Source organism: Mastigoproctus giganteus, chromosome 4 (assembly GCF_048544385.1).
Source record: "Mastigoproctus giganteus isolate SK-2022 chromosome 4, ASM4854438v1, whole genome shotgun sequence".
Lineage (NCBI taxonomy): Eukaryota > Metazoa > Arthropoda > Arachnida > Uropygi > Thelyphonidae > Mastigoproctus > Mastigoproctus giganteus.
In genome coordinates this window covers 1,415,862-1,430,586 of record NC_143578.1, presented here as the reverse complement: position 1 = coordinate 1,430,586, position 14,725 = coordinate 1,415,862, and the positions used below count along the sequence as shown (strand labels likewise).

At 40.0% G+C, this 14,725-nt stretch overlaps 1 protein-coding gene across 1 annotated transcript in view; it reads left to right on the top strand.

The window, feature by feature from the left end:
* The window catches only part of LOC150086329 (uncharacterized), a 120,192-nt gene that overhangs the window by 44,053 nt on the left and 61,414 nt on the right, over window positions 1–14,725 (top strand). The window contains exon 3 of the mRNA XM_090371306.1: window positions 5,423–5,532. Within this exon, the coding sequence (XP_090227432.1) occupies window positions 5,423–5,532 (110 nt within the window). The remainder of the gene's footprint in view (window positions 1–5,422; window positions 5,533–14,725) is intronic.

The window sequence follows — 14,725 nt, the reverse complement described above, 5'->3', positions numbered from 1 at the left end:
TATCCATAGCAGCAATTCGCCTCGAATGCCACACTGCTCCAATTTGTGCAGCAGTCTTCCATGTGCAACAGTATCAAAAGCCTTTCTAAGATCCAAGTATATAATATCAAAGTTATTCCCTGCATCCAGTTCTTTTGTGACTGCATCATAGTATCCAATCCAATTGGTCAGGCAAGACTTTCCCTTAACAAAACCATGCTGTTTCCGAGCTATAACTGAAGTCTTGTCTAGATGATCCTGCAGTGCTTCTTTAACCAGTGCCTCCATTAATTTTCCCTGAACAGAAGTTAAACTCACAAGTCTATAATTACTTGTGTCAGCCTTCGATCCTCCTTTATGAATTGGGGTCACATTTGCACATCTCCAGTCTATGGGTGGTAGTAGTAGTAGTAGTGGCATGTGATGCAAGAAAGCATGTGTATGAGCTTATGCAGCATCAGCCAAAAAAAAAAAAAATCACACCATTCCCTCCAAAAGCCTGTCCAGTTCCTCCTTAAATTTATTCTACCTATCAACTTCCACAACGAAAGATGGAAATTTGTTCCAGCAATTAACCACCCTCTGGCTAAAGACAAATTTCCGCACATCTATTCTACATCTGTCTTTTCTTAATTTGACTTTATGACCCCTTAGGTTCGTAATCTGAACAAGTGGAAGGATCCCATCAGAATTCAACGTGCTCAACCCATTCAAGGCATTATACACCTCAATCAGATCACCACGCAGGTGCCTAGTCTCCAGCCACTGCAATTTGCAGAACTTAAGCCTCTCTTGGTAAGAGGATCCCTTCATTCCCCTCACCAATCTTGTTGCCCTTCTCTGCACACACTCAAGCAAATCTACATCCTTCCTAAAATGAGGCCTCCAGACCTGTAAACAGTACTCAAGGCGTGGCCTGACCATTGCCTTATACAGAGGGACAATCACCTCCTTTTCCTTTGCTAGCAAAATTCCTATATATCATTGACAAAACCCCATGACCTGCCCTGGCAGCCTGTCTGCATTGCTCAGAAAACTTCATATCTGCCTGCATAATTTCTCCCAGGTCTTTTTCGTTTTCTACCACCTTAAGTGTAGTACCACACAGTTGGTACGTTTCTCTGGGGTTACTTTTACCCAGATGCAGTACTTTGCATTTGTCAAGGTTAAACTTCAGTTGCCACTTCTTAGCCCATCTGCCCAAATTATCTAGATCCTGTTGCCGTAGCACACTGCCATTACTGTCATTAACAACCCTACCAACCCCTGTATCATCTGGAAACTTCGACATTAAGCCTGATATACCCTCATCAATATCATTGATAAATATACAAACAACAGTGGACCCAACACCGAACCCTGTTGGGACTCCACTAATAACATTAGTCCACGAAGAGTAGCACCCATTGATTACCACCCTCTGTCTTCTCCCACTTAACCATCCTTTTATCCATTGTAGCAACTTACCCTTAATACCATTCTGCTCCAATTTGTACTATAGTCTTTCACGCAACAGTGTCAAAAGCTTTCCTGAAATCCAAATATATGATATCAAAATTATTTTTTGCATCTAGTTCCTTTGTAACCACATCATAATATCCTATCAGATTTGTCAGACAAGACTTTCCCTTAAAAAACCCATGCTGTGTCTGAATTATTGCTGCAGCCTTGTCTAGATGATCCTGCAATGCATTTTTAACCAGTGACTCCATTATTTTACCCGGAACAGAAGTTAAACTGGTCTGTAATTACTCGTGTCACCCTTCGATTCCCCTTTGTGAATTGGGGATACATTTGCACATCTCCAGTCCGTGGGAACCTCCCCTGAATCCAAAGAAGCTCTCATAATTATGGTTAAGGGTTTGCTTAGTTGCTTTGCCGCCTCCTTTAATATAACTGGATAGATGCCATCCACCCAGGTGCCTTTTTTATGTTTATCCTCAACAGTTTCTCCTCCACTTTCCTCTCAGTTATTACAAAATCATCTAGCTCACTGCCAGAGTTTACTTCACCTCTGGTATTCACCTTCCTGAATAACTCATGTGTGAATGTAGATGCAAAATACTCATTTAGTTTGTTAGCCACCTGAGCAGGATCCTCAACTGTTGAACCATCAATATCCAGTGGACCACTCTGATTCATCCCTTTCCTTCTGGAGTTTACATAGGTAAAGAACTCTTTGCTGTTTTTCTTTGCATCCCTTGCTAAAGATTTCTCGTAATCTGCCTTCGCCTGCTTAACCTCCTTTGTAACTTGGTTACAGATCAACTTGTATCTATCATAGGCTTCTGTGTCACGTGCTAATTTGTATGTATCCCATGCATTTTTCTTCTCTGCCATATGTCTCATTAGTTCATCTGACATCCATTTAGGCCTAAACCTTGAACAGTATTTCTTAGTTCATATGTAAAGCCTAGTAGCTTCCAAGATAAGTTCTTTGAATGCTTCCCATTTTGAATTTGCTGTTGGTAACACATCAGTTGGTCCCACTGTATAAAATTTAAATACTGTCTCAGACCATCGTAGTTGCATTTACGAAAGCAAGAACCCTTCCCTTTACCCCTGATGGTACTTACCTCTTTGAGTAAATCCCACTTCAGCACACTGTGATCACTGCCATCTAGTGGTTCCTTTATCTGCAGAATCTTAATGCATAAAGAATCAGTACTGATAATCAGATCAAGAGTATTACTCCCTCTAGTTGTCTCCCGAACATGCTGATGTAGAAAACAATCACCCAATAAATCCATAAAATCCTTGCTAGTGTTTGAGTGACCAACCCACAAATTCCAGTCAATATCTGGAAAATTAAAATCCCCCATTATATGACTCTCTGATTTACTGGCCCACTCTATTTCCCTGTACAGTTTCTTATTATACTCATCAGAGTTGTTAGGCCTATAGCACACTCCTACTCTCAATTTTGATCTCCCAATGCTTATGTCACACCAAACTGACTCGACACTGCACTGTCCAGCGATGTCGACTGGCTTCACTTCCTTGGATTTTATGTGTTTCTTAACTAATAGCATAACCCCTCCTCCCTTGCTATCCTGTCTATCCTTTCTGTAGATGTACTCCCCAAATTCCAGTTCTGCATTCCTTATATCAGTGTGACACCACATCTCTGATATCCCAATAATATCTGCATTTGATGTTTTGAGCAATACCTCAAATTAATCAGATTTATTTACCAAACTCCTAGCATTGGTGTACACGCAAGTATACATGCACCTGTTCCTATTCTTAGCTACCCTAACACAACCCATGTGTTTACGTGTACCGCAATGGCTCCCAGCGGTCTCTGAAATATCCTGCATCTTGTTTTCCAGGCTACTGCTCATTCCTATAGAAGCAGTGCAAGAATCATTTTCACCTCTGCCAGTGACTACTGTTAATCTATTGGTCCTTGTATCACTGACCGGGCTAGCCGGTTGGGTAAAGTGCCTGCCTGGCAACCCAAAGGTTGCTGGTTAGAATCCCGCCTCGGGCTTGGATCAAAGTACTGCAAAAACCTTGGGAGGTGCATTATGGCCACAGAAGCCGATGCACCAACAACTACCAAAAAAAAAAAAAAAAAAAAGGCCTTGTATCCCCCCCCCAAGTTAGCAGTTTTCTGACCCACCTAATACTGCCTCGATAGCATCAGGAAATATTCTTGCACCCTTTCTATTTAAGTGTATCCCATCCCTGTAGAAGCAGTCTCTCCTGTTATGTTGCTGCAGTGGATAAAGAGATGGTTGAGGGTGAGACAGCAGAGAGTGGTAATAAATGGATAGTGCTCTATCCATTGTCTCTGCCAGTGGCTACTGTTAATCTATTAATCCTTGTATCCCCCCAAGCTAGCAGTTTTCTGGCCCACCTAACACTGCCTCGATAGCATCATCAAATATTCTTGCACCCTTTCTATTTAAGTGTATCCCATCCCTGTAGAAGCAGTCTCTCCTGTTATGTTGCTGCATTGGATAAAGGGATGGTTGAGGGTGAGACAGCAGAGAGTGGTAATAAATGGATAGTGCTCTATATGGACTAATGCTATTAGTAGAGTCCCCCTGAGTTCGGTGCTGAGCCCATTGTTTTGTGTTTTTATCAATGAAGGTATATCAGGCTTAATGGCAGGGTTGTTAATGACAGTAAAGACAGTATGCTACTGCGGATTTAGAAAGGTTAAGCAAATGGGCTGAGAAGTGTCAACTGAAGTTGAACATTGACAAATGCAAAGTACTCTATATGGGTAGCAGTAACCCAAGAGAAATGTACCAACTGTGTGGTACTACACTCAGTTGGTGTAGAATGAAAAAGACCTGGGGGGTAATTGTGCAGTCAGATATGAAATTTTCTGAGCTATGGAGATGGGCTGCTTGAGCAGGTCAAAGAATTTTGTCAATGATATATAGGAATTTTGTTAGTAGAGACAAGGAGGTGATTATCCCCTTGTATATGGCAATGATCAGGCCACACCTTGAGTACTGTGTACAGGTCTGGAGGCCTCATTTTAGGATAGATGTACTGTTGCTAGAGAGTTACGATTACAGAGAAGGGCAACAAGACTGGTGAGAGGAACAATGGGTGCTCTTTCCAAGAGAGGCTTAAGTGTTGCAAGTCACAGCATCTAGTGACTAGGTGCCTGCACGGTGATCTGATTGTGGTGTATAAGGCCTTGAATGGTTTGTGCAGGCTCAGTGCTGATGGGACACTTCCGCTTGCTCAGATTTAGAACCTGAGGTGGCATAGATTCAAATTGAGGAAAGAGTTGTAGAATAGATGTGTAGAAGTTTGCTTTTAGCCAGCAGTTAGTTGATTGCTGGAACAGACTTCCATCTGTTGTGGAAGTTGATAGCTTAAATAACTTTAAGGCTGAAGTAGGCAAACATTTGAAGTGACTGGTGGGTGAAATGTGAAGTGTTTTTTTTTTTTTTTTGGCTGATGCTATATAAGCTTGCTTTCTTGCATCATATGCCTCAGCTAATGTTAATGCTAATCTTTAAAAAAAATAATAAATAATAAAATAACAAAAAAAAAATTGACAGTAATATCAATAATTTATATGGCTTGGTATTCTACTTTTTAATTTTTCTTAGGTATTTCATTTATTTATTTATTTATTTATTTGCTGCTTTGATTTGGTTGATTGAAGTTAAATTGAGGTTTCTTGGAAGTTTTGGCAAAGTTTTGTTTTTGAAGTTGAACATAAATTGTGATTGCAAAATGTGTATGAGCCATAAAATCACCTGTTGTCCAATTATCATGCAACTCTATTTTTAGTTAAATATAATAAAGCCATTAGTTAATAAATTTATCTCTTTAACTAGTGCAAATATTCAGAATGAAATAAGCTGCTATTCAAAAACATTCTGAATGAAATATACAGTTTTTACAGTGAAGCCATATGAAATTTACTGCTCCTGGTGATGATTTCTTTTTCCTTTTTGCATTTTTACAGGAAGGAACAATTTTGGGGAAACCTACAAAGATTTTTGCTCTTGGAAACACAGAGCTTCCATTTGGTGTATTTATGGAATATATTGCTGCCCTTGGAGAATCATCATACATGTAAAGTATTACAGATGTTTTTAATGTAATGTAGAGTGTGAAATACATTATGCAGAAGCTGAGTGGCAACACTGAAACAATTTAATAAATATTTGACATATTTATAGAGATTCCTCCAAAAACTAGTTGTAAGATAAGGAATTGAACTGAAACTAAAAATTCAGTGTATTCTTACATATTTTTTTTTATGGCTCATAAAATTCAGAATACATATTAAAATGTTTATATTTTCATCATATGGTAATATGGTATTATTTATAACTACTTGGACCGAAAATCTACACCCGAGCACTTTGGAAGCTGTCAAAGGATTCACAAAGCCCAAATAGCGGCTAAAGTCATACAACTGTGGAATTCTGATGGAAACTTGAAATGGGGTTGAAGTCATCAACCCCTTTTCAAGTAATGCTTTTAGTATTACCTCATGTAGTTTTGCTATAGTAGAAAGAATTTCTTTAGATGGGTCAAGGTCATTCACCAACTGTTCTATCCCATTGACATGGGAACTTATTGCATGGTGAGGGAGCTTCAGCTGTTGGGCTTCCAGATTAGCATCATTGGGCTCTAACCCATACCTTGGTTCCAAGGTTACATCATTGGGATCTGGTGGGTGTGGGACCCAGCCCTAATACGCCATTTTGGTCCCTGAATTAACAAAATGGGAGGTCCTGGACCAGCCTGACTGAGATCAATTTCGGGTAGTTCGTTTTGTTAGGGTCAACTGCATTCCAATAATTCTCCTTTCCTTTGGTCGTGGAACTGGGTCAAGACATTATTGGAAATGTGGGTAAGTTGCTCTAAGTGAACTTGGTGCCATTTGCATATGCAGTATCTGTTAATTCGAGAGAGGATGCTCCCAACAGGGCACCATGGTGGGTGAGGTACTTAGGGCATTGGAAATTTTACTCATATGAGTAATTTAAATCACTCTCTTTCTGGGGCCCCAACAAGGCCCCATCTAATTGATTAGATGGTAAAAAAAGTTAAAGGTAAACTGCAGCCATTATCAAAACCCATTGCAGGATGGAAGCCTCCTCAACAATTCATGCTGTGGGGAAATGGACCATAATCTGCCATGCTGGTCCAGTGTGGATTGGCAGATCGACCATATTTAGCAGTCAGGAGCTTGAACCCCGGTCTACTCAGTGTGTGCTACTGCACTCCCCCTCCTGACCACTCGGCTACGGATACCTCTGTAAAAAGACTTAGAACTGAGGATACACCACCATCAGTGATACCCTTTTCCTCATTCTCCGTTCCCCCAGAGAGCAGGCAGTTGGAAAAATTTGCCCTTTGTTCAGAAAAGTAGGGTGGGCAGAATCTCCAAAATCTGTATAAAAAGACTGGATTGTGGAGACTCTAGTTGAAGCTTCATATCCAAAACATGCCCAACAAATCCAGAAAGCCATATTGATAGGGGGAATACCTATCACCATAATCCCTGCACAAAACTCTGAACCCTTCACTTGGTCATATCAGGACCCTTTGTGTCTCTGAATAAGAGATCTGCTCTGAATTGAACTCACCAGTAAGGACTTGCATTCCAAATCTGCTGAGGTGTTTAAGTGCAAAAAATACAAACAGCATGTCGTGGTAATTCTGCCTTTGATGTGGTGCCAAAGACCAGAAGGGTAAGAAATGTTCAGCTCCAAAGTGATTTGTACAAATTGTCAAGGAGAGCACCCTGCATACCTTTGAGTATTCTAGCAATGAAAGGAAGAGAAATAAATCCAAAACATGAGAACAGTGCAGAACTTTTTTTAACAAGAGGCCAGGAAATGCATCCACCTATTAAATAATGGTAGATCCTCATATTCCCAGAAGGTTTCTGGGAAGTGTAGAGTAGGGATACAAAAGGAGATGACCATACCACCATCAGAGTCATTTGCTCCCTTTGCCAGCTATATGCTAAGCATACAAAAACTCAACCAGAAGGACCTATCAGTTGCTTCTCCTATATCTGTGTCTCCTAATGCTTCATCAGTAACAAAAAGTGATAGAAGTAAGATCAGAAAACCTGAAGTACTTAGTGTAATGCATAAAACGAACATTGAGGTAAAGGTAGTACCAGATGATTCAGTCTTGGAACTCTTTGCTGAGGAAGACATAAACACGGAACAGCGTCCATACTTTCCCATAAAAGATAAATCCATGACTAAAAAAACTAAGCCGTGAGCACTTTGGAAGCTATCTTGAGTCCAAATAATGATCAAGTTCATACAATGGAATTGCTGTGGATTCTGACAGTAAGTGACATCAAGCCCTTATCCATAGGCACAATCCAATGTGCCTTTGTTTTTTAGAGGCCATATCCAAGGCCAAATGAAGACCCTACCTTATGTAATGTTTGCATAATGCGCAAAGACAGAATAGGTGATAGACCTTCTCACAGTGGGCAACTATACCCCTATCCAAGTAATGTCTCTTATAACCACCATAGGGGTGGTTGCCATTCACCTCTTCATAGTGTTTCTCCTAATAATTTGTTTGGTATATTTGCCATGTGGGGTCAAGGTCTTCCAGAAATACCTTGATGACCTATTGTGCAACTGTCTGCTCCTCTTCTTTTATTAGATCTTAATGACATAATACCTTGTGGGGTAGTTCACACACTAATATGAGGGAGCAGAAAATAGTGCTCAAAAATGATAATCTCTCTCTCTCTCTCTCTCTCTCTCTCTCTCTCTCTCTCTCTCTCTCTCTCTCTCTCCTTAAATGTGGGAACAAGCGCACACTTTTTCCCATATGCCTACCCATACATTTACTGCCATTGATCTCTCTATATGCTGTCCTTCTCTCCTCCCTTTGTTCATGTGGGGAAATTGAAGAAAATCCCCATGGCAGTGATCACTACCCTGTGATATCTCTTTCGACTGGTAAAAAGACCATGGCAACCAACAGGGATATCTCAGTGGAAGTTTGATAAGGTTGACAAGAATGCTGACTGGAATGCCTTGCTGTGCCATCTGGCACAGCAAGATGTTTTTGGAATTAAAATTGCAGATGCAGTTGTAATTCCAGCAATATCTACTTAGTTTCCACCATTGTGGAAAGCAGAATGCACAACAGCAAAATCTGGCTCAAAACAAAAGTTGGGATATATTCTGACACTATCCTACCATGACTGATTTCATAATATTTAAACATTCATGAGCCAAAGCATGCTATGTTTCCTTTCACAATCAAAAGGAATTGTGGATTTATTTTATATTATTTATTACCCAGGCCTCTTGTACCATGGTGGTCTGGAACAAAATCCTGACAGTGAAGGGAAAATACACATCTTGCCCTCCATCCTACAGTATAATGGATGCAGCATTGCAGAGTCAACTGCAATAGTCAATGCTCTTGGAAATATTTTCTAAAATTTCTGCGATATCATCTTATTCCCCAGAGTACTCTAAACATAAAAATGGAAACCAGGCACTTAAATTTGCATCAAACGGTCTTTATCCTTATAATGGGCTGTTTGCTTTGCTGAAAATAGTTTTAATTCTTACTAAGGCAAGTGCCGTTTGAAATGGTTAAGCACCCTTCCACCGAAAGCTATGGATTACCAACTCTTTCTGTATAACAGTGGTCTCAGACAGTTTTTAAATTCTGTACAGTGGGATCAACTGACGATGTTACCAACAGTAAATTCTAAGCGGGAAGCATTCAAGGAATTATTCGTGGAAGCTACTAAAAGTTTCATACCTATTAAGGAATATTGTTCAAGGTTTAGGCCTAAATGGTTATCAAATGAACTAATGAGACTCGTGACAGAGAAGAAAAATGCATGGGATGCATATAAATTATCAAGCGACTCAGAAGTGTATGGCAGATATAAGCTAGTCTGTAATCAGGTCACAAAGGAGGTTAGGCAGGCGAAGGCAGATTACAAGAAATCTTTGGCAAAAGATGCTAAGAAAAACAGCAAGGATTTCTTTACTTATACAAACTCTAAAAGGAAGGGGATGAATCTGATTGGTCCGCTTGATATCGATGGTTCAACTGTTGATGATCCTGCCCAGACAGCAAACAAACTCAATGAGTATTTTGCATCTACATTCACACATGAGGAGTTAAGGTTTTAAAATAGCAGAAGGTTATCAAATTGTAGCAGGGTGCTTAATGATTTTGTAATAACAGAGGAGAGTGGAGGAGAAATTGTTGAAGTTAAACATAAGAAAGGCACCCGGTGTGGATGGGATCTATCCAGTTATATTAAAGGAGGTGGCAAAGCAACTAAGCAAACCCTTAGCCATAATTATGAGAACATCCTTGGACTCAGGGGAGGTCCCCACAGACTGGAGATGTGCAAATGTATCCCCAATTCACAAAGGGGGATCGAAGGGTGACACGAGTAATTACAGACCAGTTAGTTTAACTTCTGTTCTGGGTAAAATAATGGAGTCACTGGTTAAAGATGCATTGCAGGATCATCTAGACAAGACTGCAGCAATAATTCAGACACATCACGGGTTTGTTAAGGGAAAGTCTTGTCTGACAAATTTGATAGGATATTATGATGTGGTTACAAAGGAACTGGATGCAAAAAATAATTTTGATATCATATACAGTCTGTCCTCGTATAGCACGATAGTTGTTCCTAGAAACTCTCGTGCAATGCAAAATCGTGCAATATAAACAACAGTCCCTATGGGAAAAGTGGGGTTAGGTGCCGACCACCCAAGATTGAACACACATTTGGAACCAAAACATTACCAAATACAATAAATAATCGGGTAATTTTAATCGTTATAAAAAAGTATTTTTTACGAATAAAATACGTATTTTATTCGTAAAAAATTTATTATATTAAATAAAATAGTCGTAATCAAGTGCTTACGTATTTTATTACGTAATAAAATATTGCTACTGCTTTTGCTTCTATCGTAAGCAGACTTGTTTTTTGTTTGATTTTCTATCCAAACAGATGACAGCCGTTCCATCTCTTCCAATTCTTGTGTCTTAATCTAATGGATTTTAATTACACTTTGAGTTGTTCCTGCTATGAAAGTTGTTTTTATTTTCTCTGCATTCTTTGTAATTCTCGGCGTTGCCTCATTTAGGTCTGTAGCATGTGCAATATCACATGGTCTTTCATTTCGCTCAAAGCGTTTCACAATTTCATATTTTTTTTTCTCTATCGACAGAGGCGGACTGGCCATAAGCCTTACCCGGGAAATCCCAGTGTGATTTTGGCCATAAACTGTAGTATGAGGCCACTATAAATTTTCCCGGGTAAGAATTTTTGATCCAGTCCACCTCTGTTTATCGATATTGCTTTTCTTTTTCTCTCTGAATCTGTAGTGTCTTCACCAGGACGCTTCCTTTTCACACCTTTTAAGCATTTTACTCATTTTTAGGGAATAAAGCACAATTACAAAACGAGGAGGCACCCTTAATACACATAAACAAAGCTGCGCGCGTATAGCAACTGAATAAACAACACGGTAAAGGCCGAGATACGCTATTAACACCTCACATTTTACTAAAGCACATTTCTGGGGGTTACTACCATAAAACAATAAAAACAATTTCCAGTTGCGTTTCTGCTAGTGGAATCTGTTATAAACTGGTAGCAAACTCCATCTAATTGCATTTGTGATTATACCGATAGCTGGAGAATTGTTAGTTTTTACATTATTATGGTGAAATGTGTTTCCCCTTCACTGATATAAAACATAAATACATTTTAAAACATTCCTATTGTGTTGCGTTCGGTTGGGGTGATTTCGCATTTGACTGTCATTTCTTGTAAATACAAAGGCGAATCGTGCATAAGCAAATTCGATTCGTGCTATATGAGATGACATTCCCCTATTTATAAATCGTGTATGATCGAATAGGTGTAATGTAAACATGTGTTATACGAGGACCGACTGTATTTGGATTTAAGGAAAGCTTTTCACACTGCTGTGCATGGAAGACTATTGTACAAATTGGAGCAGATTGGTATTAAGGGTAGAAGGTAAAGTGCAGCCATTATCAACCCACTGCAGGATGGAAGCCTCTTCAACAATTCATGCTGAGGGAAATGGACTATAATCTGCCACACTGGTCCAGTGTGGGTTGGCAGATTGACCGTATTCAGCTGTCAGGGGCTTGAACTCCAGTCTACTCAAGAAGCGTGTGCTACTGCACTCCCGCTCCTGACCACTCGGCTACGGAGTAAGTTGCTACAATGGATAAAAGGATGGTTGAGTGGGAGAAGACAGAGAGTGGTAATTAATGGATGCTGCTCTTCGTGGACTAATGTTATTAGTGGAGTCCCACAGGGTTCGGTGTTGGGTCCTCTGATTGATCTATTTATCAATGATATTTATGAAGGTATATCAGGCTTATTGTCGAAGTTTGCAGATGATACAAAGTTTGACAGGGTTGTTAATGACAATAATGGCAGTGTGCTACTGCAACAGGATCTAGATAATTTATGCAGATGGCCTAAGAAGTGGCAACTGAAGAATGCAAAGTACTACATATGGGTAGAAGTAACCCTAGAGAAACATACCAACTGTGTGGTACTACACTTAAGTTGGTAGAAAATGAAAAAGACCTGGGAGTAATTGTGCAGTCAGATATGAAGTTTTCTAAGCAATGCAGACAGGCTGCCAGGGCAGGTCATGGGGTGTTGTCAATGATATATAGGAATTTTGCTAGCAGGCAGAAAGGAGGTGATTGTCCCCCTCTGTATAAGGCAATGGTCAGGCCATGCCTTGAGTGCTGCGTACAGGTCTGGAGGCCTCATTTTAGGAAGGACGTAGATTTGCGTGAGCGTGTACAGAGAAGGGCAACAAGATTGGTGAGGTGAATGAAGGGATCCTCTTACCAGTTGAGGCTTCAGTTCTGTAAATTGCAGTGGCTGGAGACTGGGTTGAGCACCCTGAATTCTGATGGGATCCTTCCACTTGTTCAGATTACGAGCCTAGAGGGCATAAATTCAAATTAAGAAAAGACAGATGATGTGCGCAAATTTGCCTTTAACCAGCGGGTGGTTAATTGCTGGAACAAACTTCCATCTGTTGTTGTGGAAGTTGAGAGGTTAAATAAATTTAAGGAAGAACTGGACAGGCATTTGGAGGGATTGGTGTGTGTTTTTTTTTTTTTTTTTTTTGGCTGATGCTGAATAAGCTCATACACTTGCTTTCTTGCATCACATGCCACTACTACTATTTTTTATTTTTTTTATTATTTTTTTTTTATGTAAACCCCAAACACGAGAGGTATTAGAACCTATAGTACTTAGTACCGTGCTTGGGATGGAGGTTGAGAAGACAAGAGAAGATATTTGTTGACCTTGGACTTGAACTCCTGTAGACTGTAATTTTCAGAAAATACGTATGAAGGAAGGCTGTTCCAGAAAACGGCAGTTGAATGAATAAACGAGGAAGATGAAAAGTTTGTTATGCGAGTTTGAAGTTGAACAGTAAATGGATGTTAGCTGGTGGCGGCAAGTGTTTGGACTGTGTTGAAAGAGGGAGCGGGAATTATAGAAGCCAATTTAAAAGAACAGTGCCCATGGAAGTATCTGTAGAAGAGGCATGCAGCAGAAACAGTACGTCTATGAGACAGTGAGTGGAGAGACTCTGTTAGAGATGAATCATTAATTAACCTAACTACCCTCTTCTGAATGGAACCAAGCAGCCTGAGAGAGGTTTTGGGTACCCAACCCCAGATGTAGGAACAATATTCCATGGCGGGGCGGATTTCCAATTTATACAGAGTGAGCAGCTTTTTGGAAGAAAAGTAACACCGAGAGCGAAAGAGAAAACCAAGTTTTTTGGATGCAGAAGAAGCAATATTTGTAATGTTCTTGTGCCAAGAGAGAGATTAGAAGTCAGGGTAATTCCCAAGAGAGATATATCATTTTGCCTAGAAATCGGAGTGTCACTAAAGATAAGCATAGGAGCAGAACAATCCTTTTTGCGAGATATAAGACAAGACTGAGTTTTAGAACGGTTGAAATCAACTAAGTTGTCTTTGTCCCACTGGAAAATTACCTGAAGATTGGCATTTAAGGAATTGGTAGCAGATTTTCGAGAAGGTGAAGCTGATTGTGTAGGACAAGGTTTTTCAAAATGGAAAGTGGAATGCAATGTGCTATCATCAGCAAAACTATGGATAGGATTTCCAGTCAATGGAAGAAGGTCATTAATATACAAGAGGAATGGAGTGGGGGAAAGAACGGAACCTTGGAGAAGTTAAAGACAGAGAGCCATCTACCATCACCCTCAGTGAGCGATCAGAGAGAAAAACTGGATAACCAATTACAAAAAACAGTTGTAAAACCATAAGATGGAAGCTTGTTTAGAAGACCTTTATGCCAAACACAATCAACAGTTGCTCAAAGGTGTCAAGAGCAGTTGCTCTTGACACCTTTGAGATGTCAAGAGCAACTGCTTGTGTTTCACCGAACTTTTCCATTGAATTAGTCCATAAATGGGTAACGTAAGCAAGAATATCACCAGTGGATCGACACTGACGTAATCCATAATGGCAATCATTGATCAGACAGAAGGTTTTTAGGTAGTTTAAGAGTTGGCGGTTAATTGATTTCTCCATTACTTTAGAAAGAGTAGAAGTAATTGCAATGGGATGATAATTGGATGGGAGAGATTTGTCACCCTTTTTAGGAACTGGCTGGATATGAGCAAATTTCCAAGCAGAAGGAAAAACACCTTTGGAATAAGAAAGTGAAAAAAGGCGGCAAAGAATAGGAGTAAGTTCAGGAGCACAGGTTTTGAGAACAAGTGGAGAAATACCATCGGGACCTGGAGCTTTCTGAACATCAAGATTCGTCAAAATCCTTCTGACATCCTTTTGACGGAAGGCCACAGGTGGCATTGAATGGAGCATGGTGGGAGGTGTTTTACCAAGATCATTAATACATGAGTTGGAAGAAAAATGGAATGCTAGCAGGTCAGCTTTATCCTTGGCTGAAGTGACAACAGAACCATCTGGTTTGGACAGAGGTGGGAGCAGAGATGGGCAAAAGTTGCGGCCAATAGCTTTGGCAAGAGACCAGAATGCTCGGCTGCCATTAGGGCAAGAAGCAAGTTTTCTACTCTTAGCCTGTTCAAAATCTAGTTTGGACTGATTAATGACTGCGAGCTTTGGCGTAGGCAGAAAATGAAACTGAAGAATTGAAAACAAGCCAGTTACGATATGCAATATTCTTCTCTTGAACAGCTTTAGCACATTTATTGGA